This window comes from Elephas maximus, chromosome 4, assembly GCF_024166365.1.
Source record: "Elephas maximus indicus isolate mEleMax1 chromosome 4, mEleMax1 primary haplotype, whole genome shotgun sequence".
Lineage (NCBI taxonomy): Eukaryota > Metazoa > Chordata > Mammalia > Proboscidea > Elephantidae > Elephas > Elephas maximus.
The window spans coordinates 99,542,737-99,560,960 of NC_064822.1; the positions used below are offsets into that span (position 1 = coordinate 99,542,737).

An 18,224-nucleotide genomic window follows, 5' to 3' on the forward strand; every position below is an offset into this window, starting at 1 on the left:
GTTGTGTGAAAAGCAGGCTCTGCCATTTACCAATAACTTAATTAATTTACTTAACCTTCGTGCCTAAGTCATCTCATTTGTGAAATGGGGAAAATAAGAGTTGTTACTTCACAGAATTATTGTGGGATAATGCATTTAATGAAATTATTTTAGCACAAGGATATAAAAAGAAAAAAAAAGCAAAAAACAAAATTAAAAGACCGAGAACAAAACAGAGAAGAACAATTATGCACAGTATGTGGTTAAGCGCTCGACTACTAGCCACGAGTTTGGTGGTTCAAATCTACCCAGAAACACCTCAGAAGACAGGCCGGGAGATCTGCTTCTGAAAGGTCATAGCCTTGAAAACCCTATGGAATAGTTCTCTTCTGCATACATGGGGTCACCATGAGTTGGAATCAACTCAATGGCAATTAACAAAACGACATATGGTAGGTTACTAGCCATAATTATATAAAGAACCCTTGTAAACCATTAAGAAAATAATAATAGAAAAATGCCCACAAAAAATGCATATGGGCAGTAGAATTATTTTTAAAAGTTCAGTCTTGATAATAATCAAAGTAATGCAATATACTATTTCCCAAATCAAAGTGACAAAAACTTACTTAATGTGATAGTGCTCAGTTTTAGCCAGGTACGGTAAAATGGACATTCTCGTACATAGTTTCTGGAACTTTACATTGGTACAAGTTTTCCTGAAGGTAACTGGACAATGTGTATTTTTTTTAACCAGAAAATATACAGGAAAAAAAAAAAAACACAACTACAACCTGTTACCCAACAAATTACACTTCCTGGAATCTGTCCTAACGAAACTATCAGAGACTGAGCACATACTACATACAAGATACAGTGCTGCTTGTTGCATTAATTATAATTCTGGACAACTGGAAAAGAACCTAAAGATCCAAAAATAGAGGTTAGTCAAAAAAATTTCAGAATATCAATATGATAATATATCACGAAACCAAGAAGTAAATTTTCTAAATATATTTAATGACTTTGGAAATTGAATATGCTATATTTTATCTATTTAGAATGATCACATGATCTCAAAACATATGCATCTAAAAAAAATTAGAAGGAAATAAACTGTTAATAGTTATTCTGGTAAAGTGATTAAGGAAGACTTTATTTTTCCTTTATATTCCCACATTTTTCAAATACTGTACAATGAATATAGATTACTTACAACATTAGAAAAGTCATAAATGTTGCTTAAAAAACACAGCAAGGGGGAGGAGACAAGAAACTTCAGAACATGGCACCAAGCTTACAACAATGCTGACAGCTGGGTCTTAACAGTCTTATTTGAGAAATTTAGGTTCAAAGAGGGAAAAGGACTTCCCCAGGGTCATCATAAGAGGAAGTGGTATAGCTCAAATTGAAACCTAATAACCCGTTTGGGCTCCGAGTCCTGGCTTGCCCAATGCATCAGGCAGAGCTACTCACGCCCAAGGCTGGGCATATAATATGTTCTAAGTTTTTATAGGTTAATTAATTCATCAGTGCTTGACAATAGAAGCTCAGTGAAAGGTCAGGGTCATAGCATACTGTGCATCACTACAACATAGAGCATTCATCACACTGGAATGTGCTTGTTTCTTCACCTGCCTATTCTCCTACCACCCAAGGGACTCCTAAACATCAGGAACCATGTGTTTCAACTCCTATCGCTCAGGGCCTACCACAATGCTGCAGGGACCTTATGCGTTTTCTGAACAAATGAACAAATGCATAATAATCTTTGCAATGATCTTTCAAATCTCTCAATAATTTTTGATAGAGATTTTCAAAACAATTCTATGGTAATCATACTTACAAATAATAACAATATTAATTAATTTGTTTCTTTTCCAAAATATTACCTTCTGTTAAAGCTTTTTAAAGAGATAGAAACTCCAAAATGAAAAATTGTGATCATTGTTTTACCTGGCCATGAAGTAAAATGAACAAATGTACCCCCTACAAAAAAAAAAAACCCACTGCCATTGAGTCGATTCCAACTCATAGCGATCCTGTAGGACAGAGTAGAACTGCCCCATAGAGTTCCCAAGAAATGCCTGGCTGCAACCCCAAATGAACTTAAGCAAGTAGGCCCGTGCAAAGAATGGCAGTATCTTATCTTCATACGCAAGGGCACAGACTCATAAAAGTACATTTCTAAAAGGAATTATAAATCTAAAAAGGTTGAAAAACTTAAGGCTCTGTTTTGAGCAAGCACAGCACAGTAGCTGCCAAGAAAAATATGCATTCATGCTTAGAAAATTACTTATTTTTCCTAACATTCAGAATACAAAAATCCTTTTTTACAAAAATAATAATAATAATAATAAGTGAAGTTCTCAGAAAAGTAGAAGCTTTAACGGTGCCACATTTAATCTGAAGGCATCATTTACAAAAAAAAGAAAAGAAAGGAAAAGAAATAAGAAAATGTACCTATCTGAAGCACTTACACAGGAGCCCTGCTGGTGCAGTGGTTAAGCACTCAGCTGCTAACTGAAAGGTTGGCAGTCTGATCCCACCAGCTGCTCTGTGGGAGAAGGAAGTGGCAGTGGGCTTCTGTAAAGATTACAGCCTTGGAAACCCTATGGAGCAGTTCTACTCTGTCCTACAGAATCGCTATGAGTTGAAATAGACTTGATGGCATTCAGTTTGTTTGGTTGTGTTTGTTTGTTTGTGTGTGTGTGTGTGTGTGTTTGTTTGTTTAAAGCACTTATACTTCATAGGAATTGACACATTGGATGGATTTGTTCTTTTTCAAAAACAAAAAGAATTCTGGGCTAACTGAAAAAAAAAATCTTCATTTATGAACAGCTTCTGCATGAAACATGGTATTAGATATTAAATCATTTAATCATAATAAGCTTAGGACTTAAAGGAAATCAGGGAGAGCTACTTGCCCTTACAATTTAGACATGTTAACATCTTCGATAATGCTGAAAATGGAAATAATAAACTCATAAGTGCTGTTCAGAACAAAATAATTAAAATAACATTCTCAAAATTTCATTTACCAGTAAAGAAATATTTATAAAATTCCTTAAATCATTAGAAATATATTTTCTAATGCCAGAATAAATAAGTAGCAAACTGATCACTATCAGCTACATGAGCCAATTATCTCTAGTGAATAATTCACCATTACCACCATTTTAAAAAGGAGCCCTACTGGCGAAAAGGGTTAAGCACTCAGCTGCTAACCAAAAGGGTGGCAGTTCAAACCTACCCAATGGCTCTGGGAGAAAAAGGCCCATAAAAATCCCAGCCAAAAAAATCTTATGGGGCAGTTCTACTCTGTCACATGCAGTCGCTATGAATCGAAAATTACTCAACGGCACCCAACAACAACAACCATTTAAAAAGAAATGAAATGGCAGCAGACAAATGGAAATATTCAAGCAAGAACAAGTCTGTCCTAAAACCCAGGAGCTTTGGTTCTCAGCTGCCTACACGACCACCAAGGACTGGTACTCTAGGTAGATGTAAAGAGCTACAAGATGGATTCGGCAGAAGGGTATTATAATGGCCCAAGAAATCTGGAGCTTGATAATTAGACATGACCAAAATAGTGTGGAGACCTGGAAACATCCCTGGTCCTCTTCATCTCTGTCTAGTGAGGTAAATACCCAAAATGTGAGATAGAAGTAGATATGGGCTGATTAGTCTATGGGTCACAGCGGCAGTAGCCACCTAATTCATTCCGTGGCCCTGCGGGAAGGGTTGAATGCTAACAGGAAAGAAAAGAATGCCTTGCTTCTTCAGCATGACAGATTTGTGCTCTATGAAATAACCTCTATATATTAAAATATGTACTTTTTTCCATTACTTCACCTCTATGAAAATTGGGTACATATAAGAAGTATGAGAAATCCCATTTGCTTGCTGAGTCTTAACTTTAATTCAATTTCTTCAATCAGCGCCTCACCAAGACTGAGAACTCTTGTCATACAGTAACGATATATATATGCTTAACCACATTAGAATACATATTACAACTTTCCTAATAATAAGGGAGGGGTATTAAAATATACATTCAAAATGCATTTTTATTAGAGATAAGTAAAGATACAGAAGCAAACTTCGAGAATAAAAATCTTTTTTTTTAATTATGCAGAACTTGGGGGGGTTGAACATTTAAATTTCTAAATCCTATTACATTTAATGCTCTTTATTAAATAAAGTGCAACCAAAAAGTAAAGACCGTAGTAGCTTTTATGTCAGTCTGTTAATTTTATCCATAATAAACAAAGTCATCTTTTAGTTCAGAACCATTAAGCCAAGCAAATATTGCAAGCAAGTTTAATTTTTACTTACTAATGTCAAGAAAGAGAAATGGCTTAATACATGACAAGTACTCACAAATATGAAGATATATTTTATCAACCTCATACATAAATACATTCTTGCTCACCCAGAATATATAATAATTAATGGTAGGAGAGTAGGGAAAAAAACTCATTTATTTTACCTCAAGTTTATTAATACAGAAGATGATGGCAAACTACAAGACAGTTTTGTATTTATTTGCAAGGCAATTGCCACAAATTATTTCCATGTATGCTATTCACAAAGCATTTAAAGTTAGACATATAAATAATATTTGTATATGAGGAAAATTCCTAATAACAACATTTAGAGACCCAATTAATATATCTAAAGCCCAAGACTATTTTAAGTAAAGGAGAAATATTATAAACTACAGAATATAATTAAGGTAACTGTACCAAATCTACACCAGGGGATAACAGAAGGATTTTATTTATCCTGGAGAAACTGCAGTTTTGTAAAATATGGACAGAAGAAACACAGTCCTTTTTGACATTTGGCAGACAATTCTGATTTATTCGTACTGATAAATATTCCTTTGCTTTCAATGAGCCTTTACTTTTGCATAATCTTCTTCTACCATCCCTATTCAAATGGATAAATGAACCAGTATCTTGGAATTATTTCTTTAGTCTCTATTCTTTCCTTTTCAAAACAAAATAGTCAGAAAACTATAATGGTGATTTTTTGGAAGTAGATAGCCAGTCCTTTCTTTCAAAGTACCTCTAGATGGACTCAAACTTCTATCCTTTAGGTTAGCAGCCGAGCATGTTAACAGTTTGTACCATCCAGGGGCACCAACATTTAAAGGTAAACATCAATAAATCAGGCTGCCCTGTGAAGGAGCACTATTTCTTCTATTATATGTTACTCATGTTGCCTATAAGCCTGAGTGAGGCGGGCAGAGGCACAGAGTTGTAAGCAAGAAGCTCACCTCATGTCAGTCACCTGACACTGAGGCCTGCCCCTCAAAGCAGAAACCCTCTCAGAGGAAAAGCCCAGTGAACCCGTAGAGATGGGATTTCGCCCTCTCTCACTCTGCCTTCATCAAGAAGAACCCAAGCTTAGAACCCAGTCACCAAGTAAATATAATTAAGACGGCACCCTCCCCTTACACACAGTCCAGAACCTGCGAGGAAACAAACACAAGTGAGGGGCCTGGGATGTTACGCCAGTCCTATAAAGTGAGAGATGGAATAAAACAGAGCCTTCAAGCCCTGGAAGCATGACAGATAAAGTGTTATTAAAAACTTTGTAAATCAGACTCGTTTTATTTTGTTCTCCATGGATGTTTGCTTGTGTTTGTCCTCTAGTATTTACCAAAGATCCGCAAAGTCCCAGGTTGTCTCACCTCTAATAAGAGAAACCAGGAAAAGAGGTTGTTGCCCACACCTGAACAGGATCATAAAAGCCTTTAGATGCATAAAGAGCTTTACAAACACAAACCCTTTAATCTTCACAACAACCTACGCTTTACTATTATCATCCCCATTTTACAGATGAGGAAATTGAGGCACTGAGAGGTTATGTGACTTGCCCAAGGTCCACATATAGTAAGTAGTGGAGCAAGGATTCAAAATATGAACATGAAGGATCTGTCTTTGTCAGAACTGTGGTTATTCTTTCAAAAAGGAATCATGTTATGCTATTTGGTATTATTTATCAGCAGTTTATGTATATGTCAAATGTCATGAATTAATTTTCTCTTTTTCCTCCCTCTTCTTCTCCCTACTCCCACCAGCTCTTCGAATCATGCTTCTACATATGAAAGAAGCTGGAAAACATGAGACATCATTTTTATTCAACACTACATTCAAGAGCACAGCTCTAACTATTGCAATCTAAGAGGCACACTGAAAAAGAAGTTATCTGTCAGAGATAAAAATTACAAGACTATTAAACTCTAAGGCTAGGCAATTTCCTGAAGAAATAGAATATAGTATTTTTGAGGATACTATGAGTCGGAATCGACTCGACAGCAACAGCTGTGGTTTTTGGTATTCACAAATCAAGATGTATGTTTGACTTTAACATTGAGGAAGATATCTCATGAAGAATTTAGCAATTAATCAATTTGTTTTTGGAATAGTGACATCTGTGTGCTCTTAGCAACCTGAAAAACAGCAGCTCCTTCTGCTTTTAAGCAGATTTCAATTACTTATGTTTGTGATTTTGCATAATGTAGCAAAATTATTCTCATCGTTTTAAACCAACTTGTATATATCCTATCTTGTTTTGTTTACTTACTCTTAATGTGCTCTTTTAACCATATCTAACGAAAACAAGAGAAACTCCAGCAGCTCCACTTACCTGTGATCTAAGTGGTGAATGGATAGAATAACTCCTGAATTTAAATGAGTCTGTTTTAGGGTCACCAAAACAGTAAATTCATGTTTATTTCTCAGCTTCTGAAAAAACTGTTCAGCTGCAGCAGTAGGTGCTTTTATACTTCTGGGAGTATCTAAAAAAGAAATAAACATACACTAAGAATAGACTAGAATTTGGCTTTTAAAAGCATCTTTTACATACAGCATCCTTCAAGAAGTATTTTCAAGGAATAATAGGTAAATACCAAGTTCCAGGCTCTACTAATAAATCCTTTCAGCAAGACATTATGCTACATACAACACTGGACAGTAAAATCACATGAATTACTGAGTTTGTCATGTGTTTCAGGAATCTTTTTTCAAAAATGTCACCTTTGAGGCAAAGAGTCGAAGAGCTTCATCTGAAGAAGTACACTCCCAAGTTTTCTCCATATGCGCTTCCTACACCCTAGATGCCACAGCCACATCTGTGTCAACAATGAACAAAAAGCTTTACCTCCTAAAATAGGACCTAAAAGACCACGTTAGAGCCATTAAGCTTTTCTGATACCTCATGACAGAAAACTGGATTTAAATCTATACGCCACCTTTCACACTGGTGTCTTTAGCCAGAAGGTTTGCTGTAAATAGATTTTAAAAGATCACTAAAATTAGTCACTCTCAGTCTTCTGTGCAGTGGATGAAGCATTAAGATCAAATTATCTCATTGTATTTGTTGAAAAAAATACATAGGATTTAATTTTAATTCCCATCTCCTTCTCCCCAAGCTTAGAGAAGTCTAGCCAAGGAAGGTTTGCAATGGAGAGGATAAACTTCTACCCTTCATTTCCACGATTTAGGCTTGCACTCCAAACCAGGACCCCGGGAACATGGAGGAAATCGATAAGGATGGAAATAATCCTGGATTTAGAGGGCACGTATAATCTATTGTTCAAGCCATCTGCTACCTGAGCCTAAGGCTCTCCTACTCATAATGTGTGCAAAGGGCTGATGGGCTCCATCATTTTTTGTGTGTAATCGAATCATCCTCTTCTTTTCTATGTTTTGGCCTTGGTAAATAGCTCTCAATGGAGGAACTACTGGTATTTGGTGGGGAACTGCCCCATGCACTGCAGGACATTTAGCACTCCTGGATCCCTACCCTATGAATGCCAGTGGCACCCATTTCCAGTCATTGTGACAACTAAAAGTATTCCTACACATTTCCAAACATTCCCACGGAAGTGGTAGTAGCAGAAACCTGGTTGAGAACCACAACCTTGGTGAAATAGAGATTGTAGATTAATTCAAAGTTCCCCACTCTTCTAGGCCCATAAATTTATGAAAAAAAATATAATTACCTAGCCTATGTCTGTCACTGGTAAGTCACAGACAAATAAGACATGGAAAAGCCCAGAAGATATTCATAAATTAGCAGAGACAAATAAACCCAATACAATGCAAGAAATGCTCCCACGCAGGTAGACAGAAGGAGAAGTAGTCAACATTATCTGGAGGGAGGGTTCATAAAACAGATGGCATTTGATCAGGAGTTCACCGGATAGGAAGACCATTCCAGTCATAGGAATACCTTGTGAAAAAGCAGAGAAGTATGACATGGCTGAAATCAGTGAGGAAGGGCCATTGCTGGATGGGGCTGTATAGGAAAGGTGGGCTGGATAATGCAAAAGGGCCTTGTATGCCCGTGTAATAGACAGCTGTTGTTTCCATCACCATCATCAATTTACCCTACCGGCAATACAACTCAGATTTGTCACAGGGAAATACTCCCTCTCCGCTCTCAATCCATGACTTTATCCAATCAGATAAACACTAACTGCTGTCCACAGTAATTGCATCCAGAAATCATAACCAGTCCAGGGCAATGAAGTCAGAAGCTTCAGGAAAAAGAAACTTTCTTGTTGCCAAAAAGAAACTTTCTAATTTCCACTGGAAATTCACATTTTACTATCATGACAATAATCTGCAATTTTTGCCATGGCCAATGAAACAGTATCTCCATAGGCACCATCAGGTATAAAACAGGTAGTAGGGTGGGTTCCAGATAATTCCTCCCAGCTCTAAAAGATTCTGCTTCCTCAAGAAGGCATACAAAATGTAATGCTGGGAGAATGACTTAATCTAGTGTTAACTTTTAATCCACTCTAATTTATATGAAAGTGAAGCATTCGCAAACTTCATTATTTCATTTTAATTTGATAGGTTAAAAACAAATTAAAATTAAATTATAAATATTTATTAAGCTTCCCCCTTTCCACACAGGTAGAGCTTGAGCAGCATCCTTTGTCTTGCTGAGCCGGATGGTAGATGCGGATGCAAATAAGAGAAACAGCAAAAGGACTACATTGAATACATAACTGATGATCAACCCACAAGGTGATGCAAGGGTGTGGCCTGGAGAGCTTGAGCTCTGAGAGTCAGAGAACGGGAATTTAGAAATATGTGGCAGCTGCCTTACGAAGGGACACATTAGAGGAGAGATGCTTAAAAACGATTTTTTAATAAGTTTTGTTGTTTGGTATGAAGACAGGTCCTACAGTAAATCTCTAGATTATTCTCCATTGCTTTTGAAGTCAGGTTTGGAGGGAGAGTTGGGAGGCTGTATTATTTTTGTTTTTGCTTTTTCATTTATTTTGTTTGTTTTCAGATAACAAAAGCATGTAGAGATTGGCCTTAGGTGCAAGGAAGAAGCTAAAAAAAAAAGACTACATTTAAGGATCAGGAAAAATGTAAGACCCCATGGTTGAGAACATGGTGAAGGAACGGTTAAAGGAAGTCATTTTAAAAAACTCATCAATTTGCTTTTTGAAAAAATTTCTCTGATGGCCATGTGAAAGATTATTTACAGAAAGAAAAAAAAAATGGAAGTGGGAAGAACACTTAAGAAGTTTTGGCTACTCAGGTGATCACTAGCATTTATGTTATCTTTCACATATTTTTAAACATCACATTTTGACATCCCTAAACTACCTATCCTAAGTCAAATTGATTTTTTTTTTGTCTTTGACTGATAATGGTAATAGAGAGCTATGGGTCTTGACAAGTGAACACAAGAAACATGGATCCTTAAGTCGAAATGCTTAAGGAAGTGCTTATGGAGCCCTGCAGAGCAGAACCACCCTCCAATCCACCAGGGTGGTAAGTAGGCTTCCAGAGAGCCTCTGTCCTTTGACTTAAAGCTTATCTATTCAAGCTGGGTCACAATTCAGGCCAGGACCCCAGCCCATTACCTTCCTGTTTTGCCCCTCTTTAGGGGTACAGCGACCTGCAGGAAGGAGGGATCTTCCAGTATGGACATAGCCAGCAGAAGCCCCATTCAGCTCATGCTGAAGTGACGTGAAAAATAATGCCTTTTTCCATTCTGATTAACCCAGTTCTTTGCAGAGGTTTAAAGCTGGGCTTACGTGACTTGCCCACGTGTAGTGGCATGGGAGGCAATACACAAACCCACTGGGAAGGCGAAAACTGGCCTGATTTACCAAGACCCCAGGATGGTCTCCTCACCTGGCACCCTCAGCCCAGAGGCCCAGGACACAGGTGAAGGTTTTTAAATTGCGTGGATGTGACAAATGAACACCTTCGGGAACTATAAATCATGATCGTATAGTAATTTTCGGCTCTCTGTCAAAAGAACACCATCTCTCACCCACTCTAGCCCTACCCTAATAATATTTAAATTCACTGCTCCCCTTACAAACATGTTTTCAGGAATTCATTGTGCCTGACTCCAGAAAGGACTTGATAGAGGCCTGAACTCTGTGAGCGGCATCAGAACAAACTGGGGCGGGGGGTGGGGGGGAGAACTCAGGAGTTGAGGAGATATTTAGAAAGTAGAATCTAAAGAACTTGGTCCCTAATAAGACACATGCCAAGAGGTCAAGGAAAGGAAAAAAGTTGAGGATGAACCCAAATGTAGCTCAAGAAACTAAATGAAATGTAGTAGGAGTGTATTAGTACCAAGATGGGATTTCAGTTTTAGAAACGCTAAGTTTGAAGTGCTGTGGAATATGTACATGGACATGTTCCGTAGGAGGCTGGCACTAAGAACTGGATCTCACGACAGAGGCCAGGGTTGGCGATATAAATTTAGAAGTCATCAGGACATGGTACCTAAAATCACAGGAATGCCTGAGTAAATAACAGGACTGAGAAGAGGATAAAAGGAAGGACCAAGGAGACACTAAATCTGTAACACAGCGGGGACAACATACACAAGCTTGTGTGTGTGTGTTTGCATGTGTGTATGTGTGTACGTATACACATATATAATGCTGCACATATGATATGCTACATCTTTTATCCTTCAAAATGTATAATAAAATAGTTTTCTCCTTTGAATCCATATTTTATTTTGTTCTCACAAATTCCTGGAAAGTTCACAGGGGCAATTATTACTACTCCCTTTTTCAATGGGTAAAACAAGCTAAGTACAATTCCATGATTCACCTGAAGACACCCAGCAAATCAGTGGTGTGATGGGGATGACAATTTCTGGCCCAGTATTCTTTTTACTAAACTGCACTGCTGCCTGGATGTGGCATCCTTTATCTATGTTTAACTGTCACTCACAAACAGACATAGCACCAACACAGAAAATAATCCAGAAAAAGGCATTATATAAGACATTTTCAGCTCCTTAAGTGACCAGCTTAGTAGGGATTTTAAGAAAGGTCACTTTCCCCGTTTGCATTTCAGCTGCCCAATTTATAAAACTAGCATCCCTCCTTCTGTATTCATCTCAAGGATTACATAATGTTCAGAGAGACTTCTAAGTCCCCACAATTACTACTATAATACCCAATTCTGGTACCCACCAGAAAACCAAGTCAAATAAACCAACACAAATTCTTTTTTTGCTATCAGTTAAATATTGAGAATTAAAATTTTAATTCAGAGATGCAACTTCTCAACAAGGCTTCCTATTAGGAACCAAACAGGAAAATAAAGTGTGGTGGTTACGAGAACAAACTCTGAATTCAGAGGAACAAGGTTCCAATGCCATGCTGTCCCTGGCATGTACTACACACCATGTGTTGGCTCCTAGAATTATGATACTTATTATGATTTGTCTAAAGAGGCAATAAGACTATGGAACTCACTAAAACTACCAAGAGCCATAACAGCCTTGTGTTGATTTCCTGAGCTTACTTTCATTCTGTTGTTGTTGTGTGCTGTCGGGTTGATTCCAACTTATAGCAACCCTATAGGACAGAGCAGAACTGCCCCATAGGGTTTCCAAGTAGCAGCTGGTGGATTTGAACCACTGACCTTTTGGTTAGCAGCCGGGCTCTTAACCACTAGGCCACCAGGGCTCCTACTTTCATTCTATGTATCCCAAACTCAGCCACAAAATATCAGTTTATGAGTTTGAAAATTAACGTAGAAGTTTTTGGCAATCAAATTACTCTTAAAATACAGTCCTGCCCACCACTCTGTTTCTAAAGAATTATGAATGATTATTCTTTTATGGACAAGATTCAATGTAAACTGAACTTCTTTTAAAAGTAGAACAAACAAACAAAAACTATATAAATTGCCTCTTCAGAGAAAAGCAGACTGAGAAAAGGGGCTATGAAATGCTACTACTAAACCCTGCAGAAAAAGTTGTTAACACACCATGCTGCAAATAGATCTTTTTAACTGGAGAACTGCTGGAGTTTAAAACTAAAATTTGTTTCAATGTTTTTCATTTTTATTATGTGCAGAGCCTAAAAATCTCATGAAGAAAATAACTAGTGATGTTTTAAAGCGACTATTAATAAGTAATGAAGCAGCTCAAAAGCAGTTACATCAAAATATTCCTTTAGTCATGGGACTACCAGAATGAAGTGATGAGTTCATGTGCGGATATATTAACAATTTCTCGGGATTTAAACACTGTGCTATGTATTCCCCTGTACACATTGTTAAAGGAGAGAGAGAGAAGTGACATTTCCATAACAGATTGTAGCTTAATGCATTAGTGCATGTGATAGTGAATGTGGATGTTTACTGATAAGCAGAGTCGGCTTGGAAATTCTTTACATATATTTAATGAGTTAGTAGTAAAAGTAATGAGGAAAGATTTGTATATCTTCCAATAACAAAGAAATAGGTAAGCGTCATTTGCTTCTTTCGCACTTAAACTGAATCACTACAGTTCCCGTCATGAATCAAATGAATCTCTTCCCACTGACAGCTCTCTATCCCATCTGCAGAGTATAAGAACCGGAATTGATTTTCCCCTGCCTAACCAGACTAGTAAAAATACCATGTGCAAATTCAATTATGAAAGCTGTCTAATCTCAGACATGGGATGGCTGACTTAGAATGCTCCAAAATTCACCAAATTACCATTTTTTAAGTCTCCAACTATGAAATTGTATTGCCTTCTAAATTCAGGTTAGAAATATACTAAGTTAGAGCTATTATCATAGTTACTGTCCATTGCTATTACTCTTCCTTCAATGTACCCATGCCAAGGCAAAATAATAGCAATTACTATTCAAGGCAAAATGATAGTAATAATTTTAAAAGCCATTAAAATTTGATTAGTAGTATACAGTTTGCAAAGCCTTTAAACATGAACAATCTCAAAGAGCCTCACAGTAACTTTAAATAAATGATATTATTAGTTTTACAATAATAGACGTTACAGATGAAAAAACAAAAGCACAGGGAAGTGGCTCAAAAACAAGGCTCATTTCTATGAACTTACAAGACTAGGATATATCAAAAGCAACAATGACAAGATATGGGGATGAAGCCACTAAATTCAAGTGGTAGAGCCAGGTTCCCATCCTACCAACACCAAGGTGATGCCCACTCTGCGGGTGGATAAACCCACATTGTCAGCTGATTTTCATAAAAGTATATTTGGAAGATAAATACTTCAAATCTTACGATCAATTTGGGCTTTTCAAATCTACAAAACCACATCATACAATCCTTCAGCTAGATACCCCAATCTAAACTATTTTAGATGTAAAACTGCACTAAATTTTAAAACAACAAGCTTAAAAAAAAGGCGGGGGGGATTCAAATAATTCTCCTTCAGAAGTTTTTGGGCAAAATGTATGATGGACCCACATCTACTGATGCTACATCCTCCCACTTGAGACATCTCTGTGCCCTTTACGGAAACCCTGGCGGCATAGTGGTTAAGTGCTACAGCTGCTAACCAAAGATTCGGCGGTTTGAATCCTCCAGGCGCTCCTTGTCCTATAGGGTCGCTATGAGTCGGAATCGACTCGACGGCACTGGGTTTGGTTTTTGGTTTTTATGCCCTTTACGTTACTAGCTTAAGAGAGTACAAAGCAGACTTTCCCTTCAACATTTTTATTTCCATTAAAGCCCAAGGGGTACAAACAACAACCTCAAAAATTTCTCTCAACTCTACAACTAACAATTATTTTATTCAATAAACATATATATTTTCACGTATTATTTACAAAAACATTGGTTGGCTTAATGTTGTGGATATACAAACACATAAAAACATACATGCATTAATGTAATCAGAAATAAGAAACATAAGCATCAACCAAGTAACTAAACAAACAAAACAGGCTCCACTCCTAAATCTAAGGAGCACTTGTGGTGCAGTGGTTAAAGTGTTTGACTGCTAACAAAAAGGTTGGCAGTTCAAATCCACCAGCTGCTTCGTGGGAGAAAGATGCGACAACCTGCTCCTGTAAAAACTTACAGCTTGCAAGGTCATGGAAGCTCCATAGACACATCCAAACTCCCTGAGGTAACGAATTACTGGGCTGTGAGGACCATGGCCTTGGGGAATATCTAGCTCAAATGCCGTAACATAGTTTATAAAGAAAATGTTCTACATTCTACTTTGGTGAGTAGCATCTGGTATCTTAAAAGCTTGTGAGCAGCCATCTAAGATAACTCCACTGGACTCACCCCATGTGGAGCAAGGGAGAATAAGAAAACCAAAGATACAAGGGAAAGATTAGTCCAAAGGACTAACGGACCACAATTACCACGGCCTCCACCAGACTGAGTCCGGTACAACTAGACAGTGCCCAGCTAACACCACTGAAAGGGATCACAATAGGCAGTCCAGGACAGGACTGGAGAAGAATGTGGAACAAAATTCTAATTCACAAAAAAAGGCTGGCCTGACAAAACCGGAAAAACCCCAAGAGTATGGCTCCCAGACACCCTTTTAGCACAGTAATGAAGTCACTCCCGAGGTTCACCCTTTAGCCAAAGATTAGACAGGCCCATAAAATAAAATGAGACTAAAGTGGCACACCAGCCCAGGAACAAGGACTAGTAGGCAGGAGCGGACAGGAAAGCTGGTAATAGGGAACCCAAGGTCGAGAAGCAAGAGCGTTGACATGTCATGAGGTTGTTAATGTTAATATTTATGTTAGTACACATAAAACAACATGTGTACTAACTGTTTAATGAAAAGCTAGTTTGTTCTATAAACCTTCATCACAAGCACAAAGAAAAAAAAAACTTACAACCTTGGAAATCCTATCGGACAGTTCCACTCTGTCCTATAGGGCCTACTCAACATAAACGGGTTTGGTTTGGGTTTAGACTCCTGGATCGTTGATCTTAAGGAAATAAATTATGACTCACACATTGGAATTTTCGTTAATAAGTTAGAACAAAACGTAGTCAGGGTGTAGGAAGGCTACAAAGAAAAATAAAATGTCTCTATAATTTGGAATTTTAAAGTATTAAAACAGTATATAACAGATATAATACAAGTTATTAATATTTACTTGTTTTTATTCCTTTCTAACAAGAAACTTTTGAAAACCATTTGGCTTCCCGGGTACATTTTCCTCTTGCAGGTAAAGCAGCACTGATCAAACAGTAAGAGTATTTTGGTTTAGTTCACTATTATTAATTATCATTGTGGATTAAAATGAATATTGGCACTTGGGTTGATAATCAGATTGATGCTTTTGGCTAGTACGAAGCATTCCCTCAGAACCTCATCAGTGAAGTTTGGAGGGAAAACCAAGCAAAGTAGTCTCCCTCTTTATCATCTCTTCTTCCAACTGCAAGATTGCTCAGGAATAAGATCAAATAGGCAAAAGCAGTGAGCAAATAAAAGGGATGATGATTTATGATGATGACATCAGCCACAACCCTCCTGCATTCCTCTGTTGATCCTGCCTCATCTCCTGTACTTAGCAATCTCAACAACATCACTTGAAAATATGTAGATTTAAGAATCATAAATTTGGAAGACCTTGACTTAAACCAATCCAAAAATGTTATATCATCAACAGGTTGAACCCAAACCGAATACCTACAATTTATCAGCTAATATCACAAGCCAATGGCTTAAATGCAGAAGGAAAATTAACAAACTCATTATCACAATTTACAGAATATGCTGCTGCCTTGACTAAAGCCATTGAAACTTTGAATACATGAAATGTTTAAATTTCTAAAAGAAAAAAAAACTTGACTTTTCACAAGTTTTATCCTTAACAGTAGATAAGAGGGTTCAACTGCACCTCTGCATACTACAATAGTTATTAGTATAGAAGTAGTTTGAATTTGCAAGTTACTTACCTTGCCATTTATGTGTAAATTCATTACTTCTCTCTTGTAAATTATCCCATGTAATACCTATAAGACTCTACTGTTTTTAAAGAGCTCATTTATTATGAGAATAACTATAAACTCAGAATAAAAATGTATATGAATTAATGTTTTCAAGTGAAAGCTGAATCACAAGTCATTCCTTTATTTTCTTTGAGGTCTGATCAAATATTCATACCAACCCTGAGAGGATAAGAAGAGAAAAAGATATCTAGTCAAAGTGCTGATTATCTTTGTATCCACATGCATGCTAGTTTTTTTTTTTTTTTTAACTTGGTTCGAGTACAATGATTACTATATAAAGATCAAGGTGAGATTTCTGTTGCACATCTTTATAATCTGATTGATATCATTAATTGACAGGAATAAGGAAAGAACAGAGAGCTACAAAATATCTTTAAATCTATGAAATGTGAAGGTTATGAATTTGCGTCCTCAGATTACACAAGCAGACTCTAACAGAATCTTTGCTGAATAGCTAGAGATGGTATTTGGTGCCCCACCAATTATGCAGAGCTGAAGTGCTGAAATGCACAATTCCATCTTCCACCTAATAAGCCAATTTGACCTGAGACAACAGTTTTGGAAGTTTGTTCTGCTTTTACCCTTCTTTAATTATAATAATCAAATTATTTCAGAATAACAAGACACCAAAATATCAGTTATCATGATTAATTACCCTATCAAAATTGGGCTACTTTTTTTTTCTATTATTATTTTCACTGCAAGAAAGAAAACAGCATTATAAAGTAACAAAGGACACAGGGCACATTATAATCAACTTCTCAATCCAGAGATTCAGACACTACCCCTTATGGCAGCCTCTGGCCTTCTTTCCCAAGGCCCCACATCTCCCTCCCCATGGTTTCTAATGATGCCAGAAAATCAGAACTGGGGCTCAGAATTAAGTCTTGCTGCTCAGAGATTCAACAAACAATTCAGGGAATTTGTGCAGCCTCTAAAATAAATCATTTTCCAGCCCCATAATGTTGGCCAAGTCTACAAAGTTGAGCTTCCGCTTAAAGTTCTCAGCTTGGAACTCTAAACTCTGCCCTGCACACCCGCCTGCTTGGCTAAAGCTCTGATGCTCTTCAGGATCTTGCCAAATCTCGCTTTGTTCCGCCCAGGAATGGATGAATCCTGCTAAAATGCGCTAGATCCATCAAATGACGTTCTACCTCACTTGAGCGTTCGGGGCTACTGGACCCATCTGGACACTACTCCCTGCTTGTCCTCCCTATCTTGCCCCTACCCCATCTTACCTCCCTTTTGAAGTTTTTCAGATTAACTATTTAAATGATAATACCATCCTCGGATAAAGCACAGGAGACTCACTTACCATCTAAATTAAACTCTGGACTTTCTCTTACTGGAAGCTATATAATCTCCAGAGCTGATTTATCCAGTTCCGGAAGCCTTACATCTGATCCCACTAGACTGCGTCTCTCCCCATTTCAAGGCTTGGATTTCTCCCTAAGCACCATTCCTAGGCTGAGAAATGCCTTCAGTTTCCTAATCACTTTAATTAATTCAACAGATATGTACTGGGCACACAGTAAGTGTTCAGTATATATTACATAATTATCGTACTGGGAATTCAGCAATGAAGATCAGGAATGAGCCAGCACCATGAACTGTCTACCTCACTGTGGCAGAGAGTGCCAAATGTCCTCCAGTAAAATATTCTCTTCTTTTTAGTCACTGAATCTCCTATTTGTGTCTGGATACAAGGCTGCCTAGCTAGAAATTACATACCCTAGTGTCTTCTACAGCTTAAGTGACCAAGGGACTAAGTTCTAGCCAATGGAATGTGCATAGAAACAATATAAGCTACAATACAGATTTGATTACTAAAAAGCAAAGTGACTGCCCTCTACTCTCCTTTCCCTGGGGCTGAAACAGGGATATAGTAATAGTAAGACAATTTCTTCGAAGAGGACAATGACATGGTGGAGCTAGAAGATTGAAGAAAACCTGGGTCCTCAGGTAATTTCATGT

The 18,224-nt window shown here is 37.5% G+C and overlaps 1 protein-coding gene across 4 annotated transcripts in view; it reads right to left on the reverse strand.

Annotated features, from left to right (window-relative positions):
• NELL2 (neural EGFL like 2) overlaps positions 1 to 18,224 on the reverse strand; it is a 485,920-nt gene that overhangs the window by 328,483 nt on the left and 139,213 nt on the right. For all 4 annotated transcript variants that reach the window (XM_049882891.1, XM_049882892.1, XM_049882890.1 and 1 more), the window contains exon 4: positions 6,643 to 6,793. In XM_049882891.1, coding sequence (XP_049738848.1) covers positions 6,643 to 6,793 — 151 coding nt within the window. The remainder of the gene's footprint in view (positions 1 to 6,642; positions 6,794 to 18,224) is intronic.